The 20359-nt window shown below is 40.3% G+C and overlaps 1 protein-coding gene across 9 annotated transcripts in view; it reads right to left on the bottom strand.

The window, feature by feature from the left end:
* The window catches only part of LOC107218323 (Down syndrome cell adhesion molecule-like protein Dscam2), a 123056-nt gene extending 103770 nt beyond the window's left edge, over positions 1 to 19286 (bottom strand). For all 9 annotated transcript variants that reach the window (XR_006902613.1, XR_006902614.1, XR_006902615.1 and 6 more), the window contains exon 1: positions 18946 to 19286. Coding sequence is in view for 6 of the 9 variants with exons in the window: in XM_046730283.1 (XP_046586239.1) it covers positions 18946 to 18973 (28 nt within the window). In the remaining 3 variants the exon portion in view is untranslated. The remainder of the gene's footprint in view (positions 1 to 18945) is intronic.
* Positions 19287 to 20359: the final 1073 nt, after the last annotated feature.

The raw sequence follows: 20359 nt of genomic DNA, 5'->3' as shown, positions 1-20359 counted from the left end.
CATTTCTGTTTGGAATTTGAACCGAGGACTGCTCGCAAATAAAATATCTTGTTACAGAAAACTGTATGAAAAAAAAAATTTCTGAACGTGAAAGAGAAAATCAAAACGACGAATCTTCTGAAAAGATCTTGTTACGAATTTTTTTTTAATACGTGTATATAAACGAAAGTGTATGTAGCAAAGCAAATAAAATAGGTTTCTGAGTGAAGAAACGAAGTGATCAGAAGAGTGAAATAAAAATGAAAACAAAAATGTAGTATGTTTTTAATACCAGTTTTCACTTTAAAGTCTGTAACAGGACTGTTTTTACAATAATGTGGCGTGACGCAACAACTTGATTAATTCAATTTAAACAATCGAAGATTTTTAAATACGCCTCTTATCTTATACGATGACTACCAGATCAGAATGATGAGTATAAAAGAGTGATTTCACCCTTTGTAACACTATACATGCAGCAGAGGAAGAAAAAGTGATTGAATCTTGTCGTTTTTTTATCCTTATGCTTTATAAAAACGAGGAAATTTGATTACGGGTATTGCACCCTGATTGTTTTTATAAAAATTGGACATTTTCCTTGTAACCAAATTTTTACAATAACGGTGCTAATATTATAATCATATAAATGGTTATACAGATTAAGTTTATTTGAAATCTTTTTTGAGGCGTCATGCGTTGAAAATGAATGTTAATACCATTAACTTTGAGTCGTCAGTCATTACAGATCTCGTTCAACGTTATAATTGGTGTTAGGAGATTCAATGGACTTACCCAGCAGGGTTCGAAGAAATGGCAAAAAAAAAAAAAAAAACTCTATATCAATGGCTCCTCATTAATTTTGAGTCGTCACTCCCATAATTGGCGTTATTTGCAAGACGAATACCGAAAGATTGAAAGTCCTCGCAGCCTCACGCGTGACCAACACCGCACGTATACCAGATTCTTACAACCTTAACGCAAAAACCGAATTCTCTTCGTACGTAGAACGCCCAGTAGTTACGGCCTTAGATATTCAGCCACGTTTCTGGAGGAGGGTAAATCGAAATCGACGTATCAGGTGTCGATATACTGTAAGATAATCGTGGCTCCCGGCGGCATTGATTACGTGCCTCGAACCCGATCTCCACGAAGTTGCAGCCACCCTCCACCGAATGTCCCGGCCATAATGATCAAGAGGACATTGATTGGCCTGCGACGTTGATAACTATAACTGACTTACTCGCCCTGTGACGCGATCGGTACACAGTTTAGTGTCTGGGTCCCCCTGAGCTGACACCTGCAAGTTCAGTTTATCCAAAAACCTTGGCCTCGAGTCCGATTTTGATGCGGATAAGAGCGAGATGTAAATACCAGATTGAAGTTAGTAACGTGAATGTAGCGAAATATGGAGGCTAAAATCATTGTTTTAAAAGTTTAGAAAGACGTTAAACGAGATTAATTCCCAGAATTTGAATACACTTTATGTTTTAAAAATAAATTACTCGATTCGAGACGGTCCTACAGTTGCGAAATAATGATTTATCCAAAAATCAACTCTACTCTCTTATGGAAAGAATGATCCGCGCGAGGAATGGAAACTTAAAGGGACGTGTGAAACTACGTTTTTGTACGGAGAGAGCGACGGTAGCAGTTCCTGAGAAAACCTGAACGGGACCTGCGACTGCATGTCGAGACTTCATCCACTCGAGCTTCCGGCTCTTCCACTTGTGCTTTTCACACGTGAACACTTGGCATCGCGTGCCGACAAGTCTCTGGACTACGGGCAACCGTTTATCCGAAATTTAACTCACTCTTGTACAGCTGAGTAACTAAAAAAGGAGTAAAATTAAATGAGGCAGAGTTAAAAAACGGAGACGGTAATGAAACGAATTTCAAAACCTCGGTCCTTGTTTCGAGGAAAAATTTCACTTCACCTTGGTTACCAAAGATTCGATAGAAATTTCAATCTTGGGAGGTGAATTTTGCTGAAATATTAGAGATTTTTTTTTATTCACGAAATTCAACCGCCTGAAATGATTGAAGATAAAACAAGGACGGACAATGAGATCTTGGAGAACAATTGGCCCCGTATCTCGGTTCTCGGTTCTCAGCGAGACAGGAACTACGCGACCTGCACCCTCGTAGCCTCCGGGGGTGGTTGGTTGAATTTACGCGACAACATAATGTACTTCGCACAATGTCGATGTCAGCAGGAAATGACGTCGCGACAACACGACACGAGCCCTATTGCTTCGATGAGGAGAAAGTAGGCATATCTTGAAATACGGTCGAGAGTTTGGAGCGGGTGAATTTTGCAAGCTAGAAAATTGGCAGTTTCGACCAGGCTGCTTAATACGTGTTTCATTAATAACAATCACGCAACGTGTTAACAGTACTTAATAATACACTGCGAGAGAAATTTTTAGTTCCGTTTACCGCTCAGTCCTTAACTATTTTCATTTTTTACCACAATCGAAAATAAAAATTATTTTTCTAGCTGTTACCGGTTAAAAAATGATCGACAATAGCGCAAAATGGTTACGCGTGCCTCGTTTTTTTAAAAATTATATTACCGACTGTTAAATTGATACAGTTTCCTTGAGTAAACGGTCCGCAAACTAAAATCACTAGAAATATGTTTACAGAATTTTCTCGTCATCCTAATCGAAGAATAATCTTGTAAACTTTCTCAATTAAATATGAGTAAAATAATTTGACAGGGAATATTACGTAAAGTAATATCGAAATACACAGAAAATTTTATCTTCTGCCGCGAGCTTTTTTGAAAAAGCGATTGGGAACTTGCAGGCTGACCGTTAATAGCACACAAAGCTCTAATATGCGGAGACAGAACGTTTGACGAGGAGAACCTGCAGGATAGTAACGCAAACAGAAACATTGGCGAAAGCCAGCAACCCCCGAAGCTATAATTCATCCCCCTCCCGAAGCTAGCAAAAACTGACGCTGAACAAATTGTACCTGCAAGCCTGACATAAATCATACCTATTTATTATGTATCAAACTTGCCACCTTATACACATATATACGTACAGGTATGTTATATTATATATGTATACGCATCCGACGTTGCAGCGCGTTTTTTTTCTTTTCCTGTGTATAACGGAAAAAAGTTGGATGAAAACGATTTTAAAGTTACGCGTGGGGGCCCGAAACAGTGTCGTGAAAACTTTCCCTCGTTTTTCCATATCGCAGAGTTTTATACATACATGTGAAAACTTATCGATTGCAGGCACGTATAAATGTGAGAGAGAAATTCAAATTCGCGTCAACGTTAACGTTTCCGACCTAAACAGCTGTAATTAATTAAATTAAATTATCTTAGCGACGGAATCGAGCAATTTTGAATTAGAAAAAACACCGGAAACCGTAAATTTGAATGCAGGAAGTTTAGCTACGTCAATACTGAGCTACGTTGAATATTTTGCAATAAAGTTAATACATGTACAGGTATAAATTGTCGAGTCAATTGTGAGAAGTAAATACCTGGGATGAGTAAATGATGCCACAGGACGTTTACACGCCTGGAGAAGTGTCGATATTGAAAAGCAGCGTGTGCGTAAAGGGCCTATAAGAGTAGAGAAGGGAGAAAAGCGAAGAGGAAGAAGCAGAATAAAGAGCAGAGAAAAAAGAAAAGGAAAAAATGAAGAGAAAAAGACGCGGTATCTTCGCGAGCGACGCGACGTCGAGTTTGTATCATGCCGGTTCCCCTGGGATATTTCTCATTACACTGCCAGGCAGCGAGCTTTCCGTCTCCGTACGGCACACGGCGAGTTCACGCACCCATACTTTTTATTGCACTGCGACTGGGAGAAAAGAGACCCCGGAGCCACAGGAGAGAAAGCAAGGAACGTGAAAACTGTCGCTGAAGTCGGTGAATCCCGTTGACGATAAAAGTTCGCTAAGAACCATTCCAATTATCGATAGCATTATGCAAATTTTCGAACGTTGTTTAAAAGATTTTACCCAATTTTTTTTAATTATACTCACGAAATTTTGTCCAGCCTATTTTGAACTTGTCAAAGACGTTCGTTTTCGTTACAGCGTCGAGGAGGTGAGATAAATTGTTAATTGACGTGCGTTTTAAAAAGGATGAGGATAAAAGGAGACCCGTAACGTTAAAGGACTCTAACCAACGCTCCGCATCCGAGTATCGATCCTTGTGAATTACTTTCACCGCGATTTTGTCGAGTCGACGATATTTGGAAAAAGGTGATGGAATTATGACGCGGGAATAATTTGTCGGAAATCGGTAACCACATCAGAGATATAATACAAGGCGTCAGGCAAGGGGCTGCAGGCGGAGCCTCTCTGCATTTGCATTAGCCAAATACCATCGGCATGGCGAGCACCAACAGCTACTTCACATATTATTCAAAAGCTAAGGCTGCCCCCCTCCCCTTCACATTCAAGTACGTGGTAAATTCCAATTACAAGTTGGTTTCCGCCAAGTTTCACTGCAGGTTGAATTCCCCTCGGAGCAAGAAAGCGAGACAAGCCTGCTAACGTCGTGCCGTGAACACACTGCTCAACCGTATAAACCCAACGGACGTTGCGCTTTACGGAAGGCCTCTTCGGAGACAGTTTCCTTTCCATTTTTAATTTTAATCTTCACGAATACACTTCCCATCAGTCTTCTCCTCTCGGTCATAGTATAAAGCCGAAATCCACGTCCACGAACTCAGTTAATCACTGTAATTATGACGCAATGACACGATTACTGGATAGACCAGAGAATTTTGGGACCACCAGAATTTTTCCAAGTCCCAAAACCGCACATTCTATCTGCACACATTTCAAATGTCAAATGAGTTTAAAAAATTTTGTTGGTCTCGAAGCCCTTTGGCCCATCTACTAATCATCACTCATAATGGTCTTCCACGAAATTCCTCTTGAAGGGTGAAACAGAACCACGTGTTACACCACCATATATACCGGAGTATGTGTGCTTCCTTACACCTATAGATCAGAAGGTCTTTCCGGGAGAAACGGGAAGGTACTCGATCATTTGAGTTCGAGGAGCTGGCGAACGATTTGTACAACCCAAGGCAAACCAGTTCGAGCGAACACCATTCCTCCCCATATCTTGAGAGTGCCAGCCGCAAAACGCGGCGCTCGGGGATTCCAAGAAATGAAGACATTAACCCTCGCCGTTTCCCTCGCCTTTTATTTTCATTTTTTATTGAAGAAAGAGCCACGTTTCCGGCGGTTCTACGACATATATCCCTCGTAATAACAACAAAAGTCTCGTTAACGTGTCGGTTTTTTCAGGTGAGCCATTTTCCAAAATTACAAATCGCTGCTGCTTGCCTGGATCTTTAGGTACCATGACTGGGTACTAATTTTTTCATTTGAAGTGTTTCGATCAACACTCGAGCAGAATCAAGCCATGCACAACACTTCAATTTCAATACATAGGTTCTTAACAAACAAGGATAGGGTAGAGATAAAAAAAAATTCTCGTTCTTCAGATACACGAAACAAACCGTTATTCACTCATCGTGTAATCCATGAAATTAACTGATCTGATTCAACGAAAGTGTGACATTACAGACCACGTTGAAGTTGGTAACGTTATTGTAACGATTCATGCTAAGGAATAACCATTAATTCCCAATCTTGGAACAATTTAAAATTCAGTAAACCGTAATGAAACGAAATATGCTCAAATCTTGCAATCCTAATTCCTTCAAAATCGTTGTAAAAATAAGAAAATAGAGATTTTTTTCTCAATGTTACAACTTTTCTTAACCTTGTCATTATACGGGTTTACACTTAGGATCGTTGGCATACCCTTTGGACATACCTACGCTCCTTAAACACACACGCGTATATGTATACCTGTACCTATTCAATCGAAATGATTGAAACGCACTGAATATTCCTACCCCTGGCCGATTCGCAGATATATGTATAATAATATATATATATAATACGCAACCGTCACACTTGAGCGAACATTTAGATATTCCATGTCTGCAATATCCTTCGACGGCATGACAGGTTCTGCCGCCCGAGTGACTGACTGGTAATATTAGAGAACATCGATCTCTGGACTCGACTGCTTGCAGAGATATGTACATATATTCCATACGCATATATGCCTGTGCAAGATAGCTTTCCGCCACGTTTATGCGACGTATATTTCCCGGGTTGTCGAATTCCTCGCAATTTTTTTTTTTTTTTTCTCTTTTTCCGAAATCCCCGACCCCCGCTTTTACCCCGTTTCTAATGGTCGATGATAAATTACGGTCACTGTGAACGACGCAACGTGATACCAAACGGAGAAATTAATCGAAGCTGAAAGATTCTCTGGACCGGAAGGACTACGTTTCTCTTATTCCAAAAAGCGCGCAGAGTTTACCAACCAGGCGATAAATCATATCTCTCGATTTTCCGTCTAAGATTCGGAACGTTCGGTAAGACTTTCCGTAAAACGTTCGAGCTGTTTTTCCATCAATTCGCATCGACGTCGAAGATATATATTCGCGGTGAACGATTCAAGCACCGATTTTCCTCCACCGTGTACGAGTTATTCTCCCACGATCATCCGATCGAATGATCCCGACGGTATTTCAGCTCCTGAATCGCTTTTCTCTCGCGGCACAGCTGGCGGATAAAGGAAGAACTTGAAATCGAGCAAAACAAGTATAATTTGGTCTCTAAAGAGCTGCCAAACGGCGGGCGATCCTCGAACGAGATACGACGAGTGGCCGTTAGAAAGGAATAAAAGAAACGGTTTATCCGAGGAAAAGAAATTTGCCTTGGGTGGAGGAGGAAGGATGTAGTGCCGGGCGATAATCTCTCGTCATCAGTGAGTCTTGTAGTACGCGAGGCAATTCGGTAGCTAGGCGGAAGTTTTGTCGCTCCGAGATATGGATCCTCCAAATGTGAGTTTAATGATTGCTACCGTACCTCTTAGATTTCCATTTGCGTATCTCGCTCGCTTTCCCCGATTTCTCGGTGTCGAGTTTAGACGAGAGCCAAGTAGCGTAGGATAACCGACATACCAGCCGCTACTGTCTTTCCCACGTTTTGTATCTTGCTCGTAAATCTAGCGCGATATCCAACCGAACTTACGGCACCAAAATCCATTCATGATCGCGCACGCGAGTCTCGAGCACAATCCTGCACAATGAACCATTGGAGCTTGATCGTGAGAAGCGTTGATAAATCGGAGGAACTGAAACTTTACGCAGAAAATCAGAGTACCTACCGAAGTGATATTCGGAAGAAAAATTTCAACGTGTTTGTAGTTTCAATCCATCGTGCTTCATTCTGAGTTCTGATAATGATCGACTTTCATTCGTCAGACCGTACTGAAAGAAATTTTTATTTCCGGTTACCGCTCAGTCCTTGACTAGTTTCTATTCTCAGCTGTTGCGAAAATTTGATGCTTGTGCAATGATAAATTGACGTCAAAGCCTTACTTAACTAAAAAAGTAGAATAAACCGAACGATCTGATTTTGCGTTGCGATTACCAAAAAAGGATCGACAATAGCGCAAAATGGTTAGACGTACCTCGTTTTTCGTAATTCCAACAATATTCAAACCGTTTTTTTAACGATACCTGTTTTACCGAATTTTTCTAGCTACTGTAAAAAATGGAATTTTCCTCAGCGCAATGTTCAACCGCAAGTTGACCATTTCGTGCTTTCGGATAGCTTGCCCAGTTTGAATCACTCTTTAAAAATTGTGCAAACGAATCGATTCTGGAATTCGAAGAACGACGTTAGTAAGAACTGAACTTGATATATCTTCGTTTGAATTTCAAGTTTTACATATTTCTTCGCGTTTATAAAATTCAAGAACCTCGACATCGGTTTCCTCTCCTCAACCTCTGGTACATCGTATTTTCGTCGTGGTTATTTCAACACCGGACAAATTGTTGGACTTGCGATTTACACCAGGACGTCTATTCCACAAATTTTTCAAAGACATCGGTGATAATCTGTCGTTCTTAGGACGACGAGAGTCGGATCATCGGTTGCGACAAGTATCTCGGTACCTTGTTTCAAACTTTTAGCCGGCAGTGCGAAAGAGGGTGATGGGGGTGGGTTGGGGGTGGGGGTGTCGCGAGACAAGAGTGGCGGGCAGGTTTGTCGGAAGAGGAGGAGGGCTTCCATAGCCGTCATCCACGCGGAGCTGGGAGCCGGGAAGGTACATTTAATCTTGCATCTCGGCAAGGGATTCTGCTGGGCTTCGTACAAATGAACCCGGCTGTATTACAACTGGGTTGAGGGTCAGGTTGGGCTGGTATATAGTCGGGGGCCGTTCCTGGTCTCAGGCTCTAAGAACCCGGGGGCTGAATTCAAGTCGCTCGAGAGAGTCACGAGGGGGAGAGACGGAGAGTGAGGGCGGTGTTGCGACACGGACGAGTATGTAATCGAGACAAGAGAAGATTACTGCCGTCGGGGTGCAGGGGACAACCCCCGAAGACAACCGAACGTCGTACGTAACTTACGTCTCGCTTCGACTGCTTTGTTTCGGGTCACTTTGAGGGAGGGGGGGTTGAAATACGGAATTTGAAAAGTTTCGAAAGCGCCAAATTTCGAATTTTAGTAAAGAAATCAAACTCCGACGAAGCGTCAAAGTTTCGAATGGTTCGAAAGCTGACAGTCAAGGTTCCGGAAGGGCAAAATGCCAAAAGCTAGGGCATAAATCCGACAAGTCAAAGTTCTCAAAGATCGAAAACGAGAAAATTTTTAAATCTAAAAAATCGAAATTCTCAGAGACCGAAGATTTTCAGTTGCGTTAGTTTTTGGCTTGGTAAGATTTCACCACTTTGATGTTTCTTTGCTCTGGATTTTCGATATTTTTACGTTCGGAATCCTGGTCATTCGGATTTTCGGGTTCTCTGATTTTTCCACCCACTCGTTGAGTAAACTACGCCCTGTGCGTATATCTCAGTTTCGAAATTCTAATCTATCGAAACTTTATTTTTCGGAATTTTGCGCTATCGGAATTTGAATTTTTGGAATCTTGCGTTGCGGAACTTTGAGAGGTCACGTTTCCGTCCATTCGAAACTTTGCTGTTTGGCAAGAGTTCGATTTTTTTACTTCAAATTTCACTTCCGGAGCTTTTCAAATTCGGGATTTCAAACCCGCCCCCAATTCAACAGGGCTCGTAATACGTTCTGTAGTCAAGCGAACTCATTTTTCAGGCAAATTATCCCGAAAACTGTCGAAACGCTCTCAAAATTGAACGTGAATGGATTGCAATGGTCAAACCGTCTGACCCGATCAGAATTTTGACTTCCCGGTTTGAATTTTGTTTCTTGATGAAATATATCTGATCTGGTTTAAGTTCTTCAGTTGATCAACACTTCGAAACAATGCAGGATTGATAGATAATTTCTTCCGTCGTACCACTTACGGTGTAATCTTATACTTCTTATTTAAAAAAAAAAGAAAAAAAAAAAACAGGCTCAATAGCGAACCGTTTTCGTTTCTCTTAAAGATTGAAAATTTTTAACAAATTGAAAAAGATCGTATTCGAACATAACATTGAGACAAGTTAGGCTTCGAAGTCTTTGTAAGGCTATCTTCGTAAAAGTTCCTGATTTTCTCCATCGAGCGATATAAAAGTTGGTAATTTATCTGAAAGGAAACTATATACGATTGGAATCGGGGATGAAAAAAGAATTCCGTAGCGGGAGGATGAGGTATGACTGAAAAAACGAGGAAAAAAAGGACGAGGAAGGAAAATATCTCGGTGGATGCTATATATATCAACCAACCCTCGATCCTCGAATATAATGAACGTTAAAAAGTTGAGGAAACGGTTTTTCTTCTTTCTACTTCTTCTTCTTCTTCTTCTTCTTAACTCCTCATATTTTTCCCTCTTTTTTCTTTATCCTCGCTCAGAAGTCATATCGGTTTTATAACCATCTGGATTCTAAAACTCATTACTCGGAGAAAAGTGATTACTCTAGTTCCCCCCGGCCCGTACTCGGTCCATCTCCCTAATTGCCGTTAATTTTACAACCTTAAAAGTTGAAACTCGTCCCCCTCCTCATTTCCTCCCCTTTATACCCACGTATACATCTTACAGACGTATCGTTTTCCACCCCGGACTTGAATTTCCTCCCTTGTGTATAAAACGTGGAAGGTCGAACACGTAGCGATGGACCTCGTACGTAACTATACGCCGGAGAAAAAAGAAAATTCATTCGAGAAAAATGCTCGATTATATTTCAACGTGACGAGCCTCCGGACGACTTTTCGCCAACTTCGTGCAGCATCCCTGAAAAATATTAGGTGAAGCAGGTTTTAGGAAAAAGGGGGCTGGTTACCCATGCGACTGTATCTTTCTGCGGGCAAATCCGCGGACGGTTTGAATCAAGAACGGATTTACCGACGTCTGCAACGTCACACAAATGCGCTCTTCTGGATAGGAGCCAAAAAATCCAGTCCTCCTCATCCCCACAATTCCGCACATGCACACGAAATGTGCATGGTCTCAGAATTCGCGAATTCATTTTGAACCCAACGTAAAGTTTATTCATATAACGAAGTTACGAGTTGGCATTTTTTTTTTTTTTTTTCACGTACAATACATACATACGGTACGCGGATAATTAATGGCCGAGTATGAAATAGCTATTTCTATTCAAATTTGAGCTTCACCAATTGCATGCATAACGTGGCTTCCGCGAACAATAATCGACTAGGCGGAATCGTTTGCACGAAGGATTTTCCACAATCGGAAGGAACGCTGCCTGTTTTCTACATCTCTGCACGTAGATATTTCACGGCGCGTCTCTATTGTTCGCAGAATTGTGACGCTGCTACAGACTCGCTGCGACGGTGTTTTACATTCAAAATGGCCCGAGGCTTGCGTCACGTGCGATGGCGACTCGAATGCAGCGCCATTCTTCCCCGGTACTTTGAAAAAGAATACCAAAAAGATATCGAAAAAAGTTTTTTTCAAAAAATTGCCAAGTATAACGCGAGTTTCGTCGAGAAACCGCTCAAAAGTTCGAAGTAGAAAAATCGCAAATCGTTTAAAATTACATCTTCAAAAATCTTTACGAAAAAAATTAGAAAAAAAAAAAAACTTTTTCGTTACACTTTTTTTTTTTCTTATCTTATATTTGATACCGTTTCGTCGATTTCAAAGTTGGAAACGACGTGCGGGACGCAGGATAAAAAAAGAAAAAAAAAAAGACATCGTCATTGCACCAACTCGAGTTATTACAGGACTCGTTGTTAATCTTTAGATATGCAATGTAAACCCTGTTAAATTTTATGATGTCTGCCGTAGAGCGAAACGGCGACCGAACCATTCTCCGGAATATAACGCGGACAGGAACGTGGCATAAAAGGTGAACTTTTTCGTGCAGTTTCATTCTTTTATTTTCCTTTACTTTTGGTCATTTTAATTTCATGTTTTAATATTCAGCGCTGCACCGAGTCGCGGCGTATCGCAGGATGCAACTGCGTGCATGCTGCAGCGAGGACCGTCACCCGGTATCCAATTTCACGTTTAAAATTGCACGATATACCCGCCATGGAATTTCGTTTTTTCCCATTTTTCGTCCCCAATTTTATTACTCTTATACGCTTCTTTGATAGGTATAACGACATAACGACCAGCCGTGTGCACAAGTCTCGAAAATAAATTGCAGTCTCTCCCCCTTTGACAAAAAAAAAAAATATATCCCACTTTGAGCTCTTTCAATTTCGACGGTTATTTTATTTCTACGATATTGAATGCAAAAAAAAGAAAAAAAAAAGAAAAACATATACATATACAGATACAGCTGTTACCACGACTCAACATGAAATCATACACCGGAAGTCTGGAACGTTTGCAAAGTTTGCAAAATTTTTTGAGGTACGAAAATTCACGGTTAAAACCTGACCAGCCTTCTGCGCTACGATATGTGCATATTAAGAGGCATCAAACCCTCAAAGTTCAACGTTCCAGGGTATGTCATTATCTCAATTATCTTCGGCGTGAACTTCTGACCGGAGAATTTTGTACCACGATTTCAGGGCAGACGCGAGAAACGGTTCAAGAGCTGACTGAACGAATAATTTTTTGATTCATTTAGATTATTCGATTTCGGATAAAGGCCAAAAGTTCAGCAAGTAATAAGAAGGCTCGTTTATTTATTTATTTTTTTTTTTTTTTTTTTTTGCCATTCGGAATTTTCAATAACTCTACTGATTTTTTTTTTCTTCTGGGCAAAGTATATTAGCCGGGATTCTATGCATTATTATACATTTAAAATACGGGAAGTTGCGTTCTTCTGTTTTTCAACTTTCGCATTGCCGCATTGTGAAAGAATTAATGCGGGTAACGCTGCGGCCGGGATGGAAATTTTTAAATCAGTCGAAAGCTGATTACCTCCTGAATTTTCCACCACGCAGATGACATTTTCGTCCTGGTATTATATGATTATCCGTAACGGCTCCAGACACGGTTCCGAGCTTTCAGGCTGATTCGACAAAGAGAACTCTTCACTTCGCTTCGCCTCCCCCCTTCGCTCCTCGCATTACGCCTAGGCATCCATACTTGTTCGTTAATCTCCCTCGTCGAAGACAATAAACGCCGTGTTTCCAGAATCTCGAATTAATCTCGAGGGTATTACCTACTACTATGAGAGGAAATCGGTTAATCTCTACGGTTAACAGTCGTAATCCGAGAACAGAAATTATCCGAATACCTCACGGCGGTGTAATTTACTGCGAAATATCGTTGTGCAACTCTCTTAATTTTCGTTCACACCACGGACACGGTATTCTCATGAATATTTTCATCGTCGAGTATCGAAAACAATTCTCAAACTCGTCACCGAATTTCCAACACTTACGATAAGGATGATGAAGAGAAAAAAAAAAAAAAAAAAATTTGCAGAAGTCAAATTCGACGGCAATACGTATGACAGATTATTGGAGATGATATTCGCAGAGAAAAAAAAAGATATCCGGAAGTAATTAAAAAAAAAAACCATAGATCGTTGTTGTTTTTATACGTTTTAAATTTGAAACACTTATCGCTTCTGGTAAATCGGATGAGACGTATTTGACAGTCACGTTTTCGCCTCAAGTTCCACTGTTCGCTAAGTCAGTAGTAGACAAGACAACGTCAGTGATCCTATGACATGGGGGAAGGTAGATAAAAGGCCAATTTGGTGTCACGAGATCCCCTCAGAATATCAAGTAACGTTCCCGAAAATTCCGAGGTGAATAAGGGGGGGGGCAGGGTTTGCGTTCGAGCGAAAGATAAGAGAGGCGAAGAACGGAGGTTGAGGTTTTCTTGGGCTTCTTCTTCTTCTTCTTCTTCTTCTTCTTCTTCTTCGGGACGCGCCCCTTGGCGACGTTTTAACAAAACATTTGAATCCTGCGTTATATTGCCCGGCGGCAATTCTAAACGCGCGGGAAGGGAGAAACGATTCCGTTTTATCGTGACAGCCACCGTCCCCCGTGGCCTCTAAAATATTCAAACGGTTACCCCGCAGCGTTTCTTCCGCGTATGTTTCCGCCGGCTGGTATCATCTTTGAATCGACTCTCAAGTCGTGGTATCAAAGAATCGGAAATTACTTTTTGACGTAGAGACCAATCGCTCTTCAGGAATTAAAATTTCATCGCAACAGCCCCGAAATTAGGCACATCAGATTTTTTCGAAACCATCTTATGAGTATCGGCACAAGTTCCAATATCTACAGTTTAAATACAGACGTTTTCTCTTTTTCTAAAGAAGAAAACACTTGAAGATTTTCAGAAAAATCATAACTTTGATCAATCGCTCAAACTGGTCTTGCTGATTGAATAATTTCTGCTATTTCTGAAAGCTTAAATATGTTACCTTATAATATTCACCACGAGATTTGTGGAATCTCTTCAACTCCGGAGTGAAATATCATAAATTCTTGAGAAATATCTTGAAATCAATATTATCAAAATTCCCTGAAGTCTTAGGAAGTTTCTGAAAATTTTAACCAAACATTTTGCAAACCATAGAACCCCACAGAGTATCAAAAAATCCTTTACAATCTCAAAAATTCCTACAATATGAAATCTTAGGAAATTTCACGAATTCTTCAAAGTCCTCATCGTAAGTTCGATGAAATCTTTCAAGTATCTATATTTCGAAAAGACTAACGCCACGATTCCGCGGGGAAATGAGTCCCTCTTACAATTAGGCAGAGATTTCTCTTGCCATTGGCACAGATTCGTTGGCGTAATGAATAACCGATCGAACATCCGCACCCGATGTAGAATTTACAGACTCGTCACGTAGCTTGACGGTATCGGAATGAGCGACTGGTTCTAGTTCTCTAGTTCTTGAATGGAGATTGAAAGTACCTAAATTACACCCTACCCTTAAAGCTTTCAAATGTAATTTCTAAATTATCCCGCGAACTTTCTATATACAAGATTACCGAGGTTACAATAAATCGTAATTCGGAGTTACATACAATTTTTCCATGGTTTATCTTTCTCGCGTATATGACATAATCGACAAGCGTATTCGTTAGCGAGAACGGCTTTCGAGGTCTCGCCACCTGGCGGAAGATCCGGAACTGCAAAGCGCCAGCTGTAACACTGCCTACAATCATTTCTATGCCGTTGAAAATTATTTCCCTCCCTTTTTTTCCAGCTTCTCGTATCGAAGAAAATTAAGTTTATGTAATACCATCAATGACACTACACAGAGCGTGTAGCAGCTTTTGTTAAAATTTCGTAAAAATCGATCGAGCTTTTCTTTTTTTTTCATTCTGTTAGCAAAGCCCTCTCTTTACGATAGTGGTGTAGATTGTTTGCGAGAATAGCGGCATACCGCCTCCGTTTTCTTGCAGGTACCTAATTTTCGGTAACCTCCGTGTTATCCTCTACAACCTCGGCCAAAGCCGTTATAATTAAAGGTCTACTTAGCTATTAAAATATTCCATTAAAGTGCGAACCACCGCCCGAAGCTCAACGGTACGCGTCTTATTAAGGCAACACGGTGTCACTCATACGATTTCTCATCCGAGGAATATGAGACCTTTGTGAATTATTTCCTATCCTTGAACGTCGGCTCGATATTCTCTTCGAACGACGGATTCTTCGATCTTCAGCTCGCTTTATGCGCAACACGTAATCTCGTACCTATAAAGCTTTTCGAGTTCCGTTTAAACCCCCCCCCACCCCCCCTCCAGGTCCAACCGGAAATTGCGCGAATTTGACATTTTCAAAACCAGCGTTGATAGAGATTCATCGATCATCCTTACGAGGGTATGGACGCATAGTCTGGCCAAAAATAGGTCAAACAAAAGCGTAATGAAACTAAGGAACAAAAAGTCGCACCGAAGATAATCTACAAGTCACATTAAACTAAAGAAGTTTCTATAACATCGAAAAAAAAAATTTAAATATTGAATTATGATTACAAATATCTTAGGTATAATATTAACGACGCCAGAAGAATTATATTATCCTACCATACTTTCAGCCAAGACAAATCTATGCTGCTTGTACAATTTTTATTAACAGTATCTCATTTCAATTATTAAACGATCTATTAAATGATCCAAAAATCGTATTATTAATTGTTTGTTAGATTATGGATAAGATTATAAGAATAATGTATCCCTTGTTACCGAGTCTTAAATTTATCACTCACAAGCTCAATAAAAAAATCAGACTCAAACGATTTCTAAAAAATACGCTCGTGAATGGAGCGAACTATTTTTAATCAAAATCGTCTAGACTGTACGGATTTTTCGGCGAAGCAATCGTATAATCATGTAATTTCTTTATAACGAACACATGTATTATATACAATTAAATTAATTCGTTTATAAAGAATTTTCCTAGGTCAAAGGAACTTTTTCAATTAGAATAAACTCGACGAGCTTCAGTTTCACTTTTCGTACCTTTGAACGATCCTATCGCCACGTTTGTGTTTCTGCAAAATTGTTTCACCACAATATGAAAATTGTTATCCAGTTTTCTCAGCAAGCCTCAAGTGGAAATTTTTTCTTCAAAATTGTTATCCAGTTTTCTCAGCAAGCCTCAAGTGGAAATTTTTTCTATCAGAAGGAAAACTAGCAGGTCGAGAAACCGAAGCCGGCAATAATAGCTCGTGGATTGGAAACTTAATTCGAGAAGACGACCGCGAAACGTCGAGCAGCTCCGTAATGTATACACCATTCTGACATTTCTAATAGAATGCATGCAGATAGGAAAGCTCGGAAAGTTTATAATTGTGTAATTGAAATTTGGCCGTTTGTGTGAGAGAGTAATGCACCTACACATGCGTCAAGCTTCGGTTCACGGTGCGTTGAAGGTTGTTTACGAGCCCCGCTGTGAAATCAGTGGTCTGTTTCATGCTGTCTGGAACTACTAATTCGGTGTATTACCTCGCGGTATTATTATTACGTTTCCATGAAAACTGTTACCTACCTACTCTAACAATAACTATACTTACTTCCCGGGTGCTCGTTTCAGATATTATAATCCCAAGGTAACGAACGATCAACGAATAGAGTCAAAATTCGTCGAATAGAGTGAAAACGACGCTGAGACGTTTGTTCGACGTAATAACCGGAGCTTTTTCGAAAGAAACGGAAACTCCTGGTCTCAAAATTGATCTCACTCTTAGCGCTCGCAGTCTTCGCAATCATTCAACAGAAGTCTCATTTTTATAAAAGCATATTATACGTGCATTATATGTATATATATACACCTTGGCAAGTTTCGCCAGAGTTTTCGCGTGACTTATCGCAACATCGTGAGTAAAGTGCGTGGAGGGATGATATTCTTGGGTGGACATTCGAATTATGCATCACGAGGAGAGCCGGGCATCTGCGACGCCTGAATAAATGTAAAAAGTTTGACATTTCCCAGCGACTGAGGCGATTTATATGGGGGGTGTTTGCTTTCTTTTTATTTTACATCTGTTTGTTTGGTTTTCCTCTTTATTTTTTTCTTTCTTCTTCTTCTTCTTTCTTTGCTTCTTTCTTACCTCAGAAATGTTCTCTACCTTTATAAGAATTGCCAAGAAATGGTAACAATGAGTTACAGACGTGTTACGTAACACGAACTTGGAGTAAATAAAGTGTGGATATGTACCTGCCTCCCTCAGGAACGCGAAGAGCTAAAGGAACTTTCTTCGTAACTCTCATCGCAGTTACTCAATTTCTAAGGGACTTTTCTTTTTTTTTTTTTTTTTTTCTTGGTACGGTGAATAATTTGAATACGTGTATTATTGTACAAAGATGTGCAGGATTACAAGAAAATTTGTGTCGGAATTCTGTAAGAGAGTAAAATGAAAAAAAATCTGAACCAATGCTTGACGGTTGAAAAATAGCCAGCCGATTCAATTTTTATATCGAATCTATCCATCTGTTGATATACTGATTTTATATCAACGGCTTAGAAACTTTAAAAAATCATTCAAGTTTATTTGAAAATTGTTCGAGAGTGTTCTTGAATATTTCCATCATCGCGAACAGTGGAATCCGATTTCTCACATCAAAAGATAAAATGACAAAGGTTTCGTACAATCGATCGCGAGTGAGGGTAAAAACTTTTTTTTGCCTGCTCCGAATAATTGCGAGTAAATTTCGGTAAAACGGGGGGTGAGAAAAAAAAAAAAAAGAGAGCACAACATAACGTTTGTAAAACAAGTACGTGTAACATTTTCCAGATTTGTTCATCGGATTCTCGGTTGAAACTCCGATAATTCATAATTTCAGTTAGAGAAGCGTCGCCGTAAGTGGGACAAATTTATATTCAAGTTTCTGTTTGCAAAGCAGAATATCAATTGGGGAGGAAAGCGGCAGAGACGAAGGGAGGGGGGGGGGGGGGGGGGAGTGGGAGATGACGGGGTGGTTCGAGCAAAGACCCAAATCGATTTAAGTCTTTATTTCTATTATTGTTTCAAAGTGAGAGTTTCGGCTGATCCCCGGACACCCTGTAATAACGTCCAAGTAATTTTAAAGTACCGTCGAGATCGGCGAGAGGAATAATAAGGGAGTAACCCTGAAATAAAACCGATCCTGGTATCGTTTCATATCTACCGTCTACCGCAAACCCAGACTTTGAAGTGTCTTCGCTTTTGTCCTTCGAAATCAGGTAAAAGGTACTAAATTTTCATCAGATATTTATCGTACACAGGATGGTTCGATGTAGATTTTTGTTCTACATTATTAAAACAGCCTTCCAAAAATTGACCAGAAACTATTCGAACTGTTTCAATTTCGTCTGTAACGAAAGATATCGTATGAGAATCTCGCTGATCTACGCAAGCTTTTCGTCTTCGGTCAGATTCGTTTTTCGAACTTTCACTCGGCACCCTGACCCATAACAACTTGGCCCAAGTTGAGCACGTACGAGGTGTATTCCAATTTTTCGCGTAAACTTGATTTTCCAAGCACCGTAAGCGTGTCAATCTAGGATGGAATTGAAAACGAGGAAAAAACAAGTTCCCCGGTAAACGCAAGCACAAAAATGCACGGCGTGGCTTCGCAAGGCACGAACAACCGGAAATGCTGGTCAAATGTTGAATATCGCTCGAAATGTGAAAACCGGAATACACGAAATAACAATAAGGGGTCGGGGTGAAAATATTTAAATATCAAAAGATCTAAAGACCACAGTACTGAATTTTTAAAGAAGCTGAAACTTGATTTATAGAATTTCAAAATGTTGAAAGTCAAAGTATAGCGCAGTAAAAGAGCAGAAAGATCACAAACACAAAATGTCAAATTCTAGAATCGTCAAAGTATCTCTAGATAATATAGAATCGTACATAGATTCTCGATTTTTCCGTTCTCTGTGTTTTAACCTTCAAATATTTTCAATTTTCTACACTTGAACCTCCCACATTTTCAATTCTCCGTATAAGATTTTCTCGTATACATGAAAATTCGACACATCGATCCTCCTATCAAACGGTAATTCCAATTTCTCACCCCTGCCAAAAATAAGGATGCAATAAGTTACTCACCGGCAATTAATAAGCAGCAGGCGAGCATCCCTCGACCGCGAGTAGGGGTAGGTGGGAGAGCTTTTTTGAATCCAGATTGGGCCCCCGCCTCAGCGAGTGTTTTTAATATTATTGTTATTATTATGCGTGTTCAGCGTCGTTGATGCTGTTTCTCGTTCTTGTTGTTTCTTTTTTTTTGTTTTTTTGTTTATTTGTATTTTTGTTTTTTGTTTTATCGTCGTCGTTTCGTCGTCTTTCCTCAATACCGCCGTATTATCGGACCGGAAATGTTTTGCGAAACGTGACCGGAACCGGACCTTGTCGCGATCACACGGGGCTCATCGTCACGCGCGCGTCTTCGCCCCCGGCACAACCGACTACAACTGATCGTGCCGTCGGAGCCTCGGGCTAGTCGCGCAAGCGCGCAGCCAAGATACGGACAGGTGCGACAAAGAGGAACAACAGGCGGACTCCATCCTCCCCTGCGGTGTTCCCGGCGCTACCCTCGATCCGTTCTACCCGGCAGAAATTTCATTTCGGATTTTAATGCGTCGAGGGATCGGGCTTTGCTGCCAAATTCGACCAACTCGCTATTTTTATCGGGGCTTTAACCCTTTCGATATCAGCGTTCCGCTTACATCAAAAATCTTCCATGTGTTAGCCTTGTCACAGTTTGTTTACATGATTTTTCTTACTTTGTATAACCCCAAAAACTCCCGGGTAACGAATTTTGGCAAGGATCATCGAATTTTGATTATTTTTACCATTTTGCATCCGCCATATTGGGTCTGCCATCTTGGGTTTGGAAATTATTCAATTCTGATTTCAAATTCGTGATCAGCGACCCCAAAAACTCCCTAGTAACGAGTTTTCGCAAGAATCATCGAATTTTAATTATTTTTACGATTTTGCATACGCCATATTGGGTCCGCCATCTCGGGTTTAGAAATTATTCAATTCTGATTTCAAATTCGTGATCAGCGACCTCAAAATCTTCTGGGTTATAAAATTGAAGCCAAAATATTGAGCTGAAAATTGTGTGATTGAAAGAGTTAATGTCTAATAATTTTCGTCTTGATACCTCGTATTAAGGACGGATAACACGAGTCACACCATAAAGAAGTGTCAGAATTGTCCGATTGTTTTCAGATTTTCGCTATTCCTGCCTGAAAAATTTGTTCGTCCATCTCGAACATTGCAAGATTTTTCGATGAAGATGTTAGAGTGGTACACCTCATATTATATAACTTAAAATCTGGGGGTAGTGAAGCAATTCCAATCATAGATTCAAATACAATTTTTTGCGGGTCTGTATAATCGGTGACGAAACAAAAATTTCAAAGAAATTACTATTTTTGGACAAAGCATATGGCCAATTATCACTAGTTCTTTAAAGAGGGACTCTGGTGATCGTTGATACCGCATTTTTCGTTTT

The sequence above is a fragment of the Neodiprion lecontei genome, chromosome 2 (assembly GCF_021901455.1).
Source record: "Neodiprion lecontei isolate iyNeoLeco1 chromosome 2, iyNeoLeco1.1, whole genome shotgun sequence".
Lineage (NCBI taxonomy): Eukaryota > Metazoa > Arthropoda > Insecta > Hymenoptera > Diprionidae > Neodiprion > Neodiprion lecontei.
Note: the sequence above shows the minus strand (reverse complement) of the source record. Positions and strands in the feature narration are given on the sequence as shown.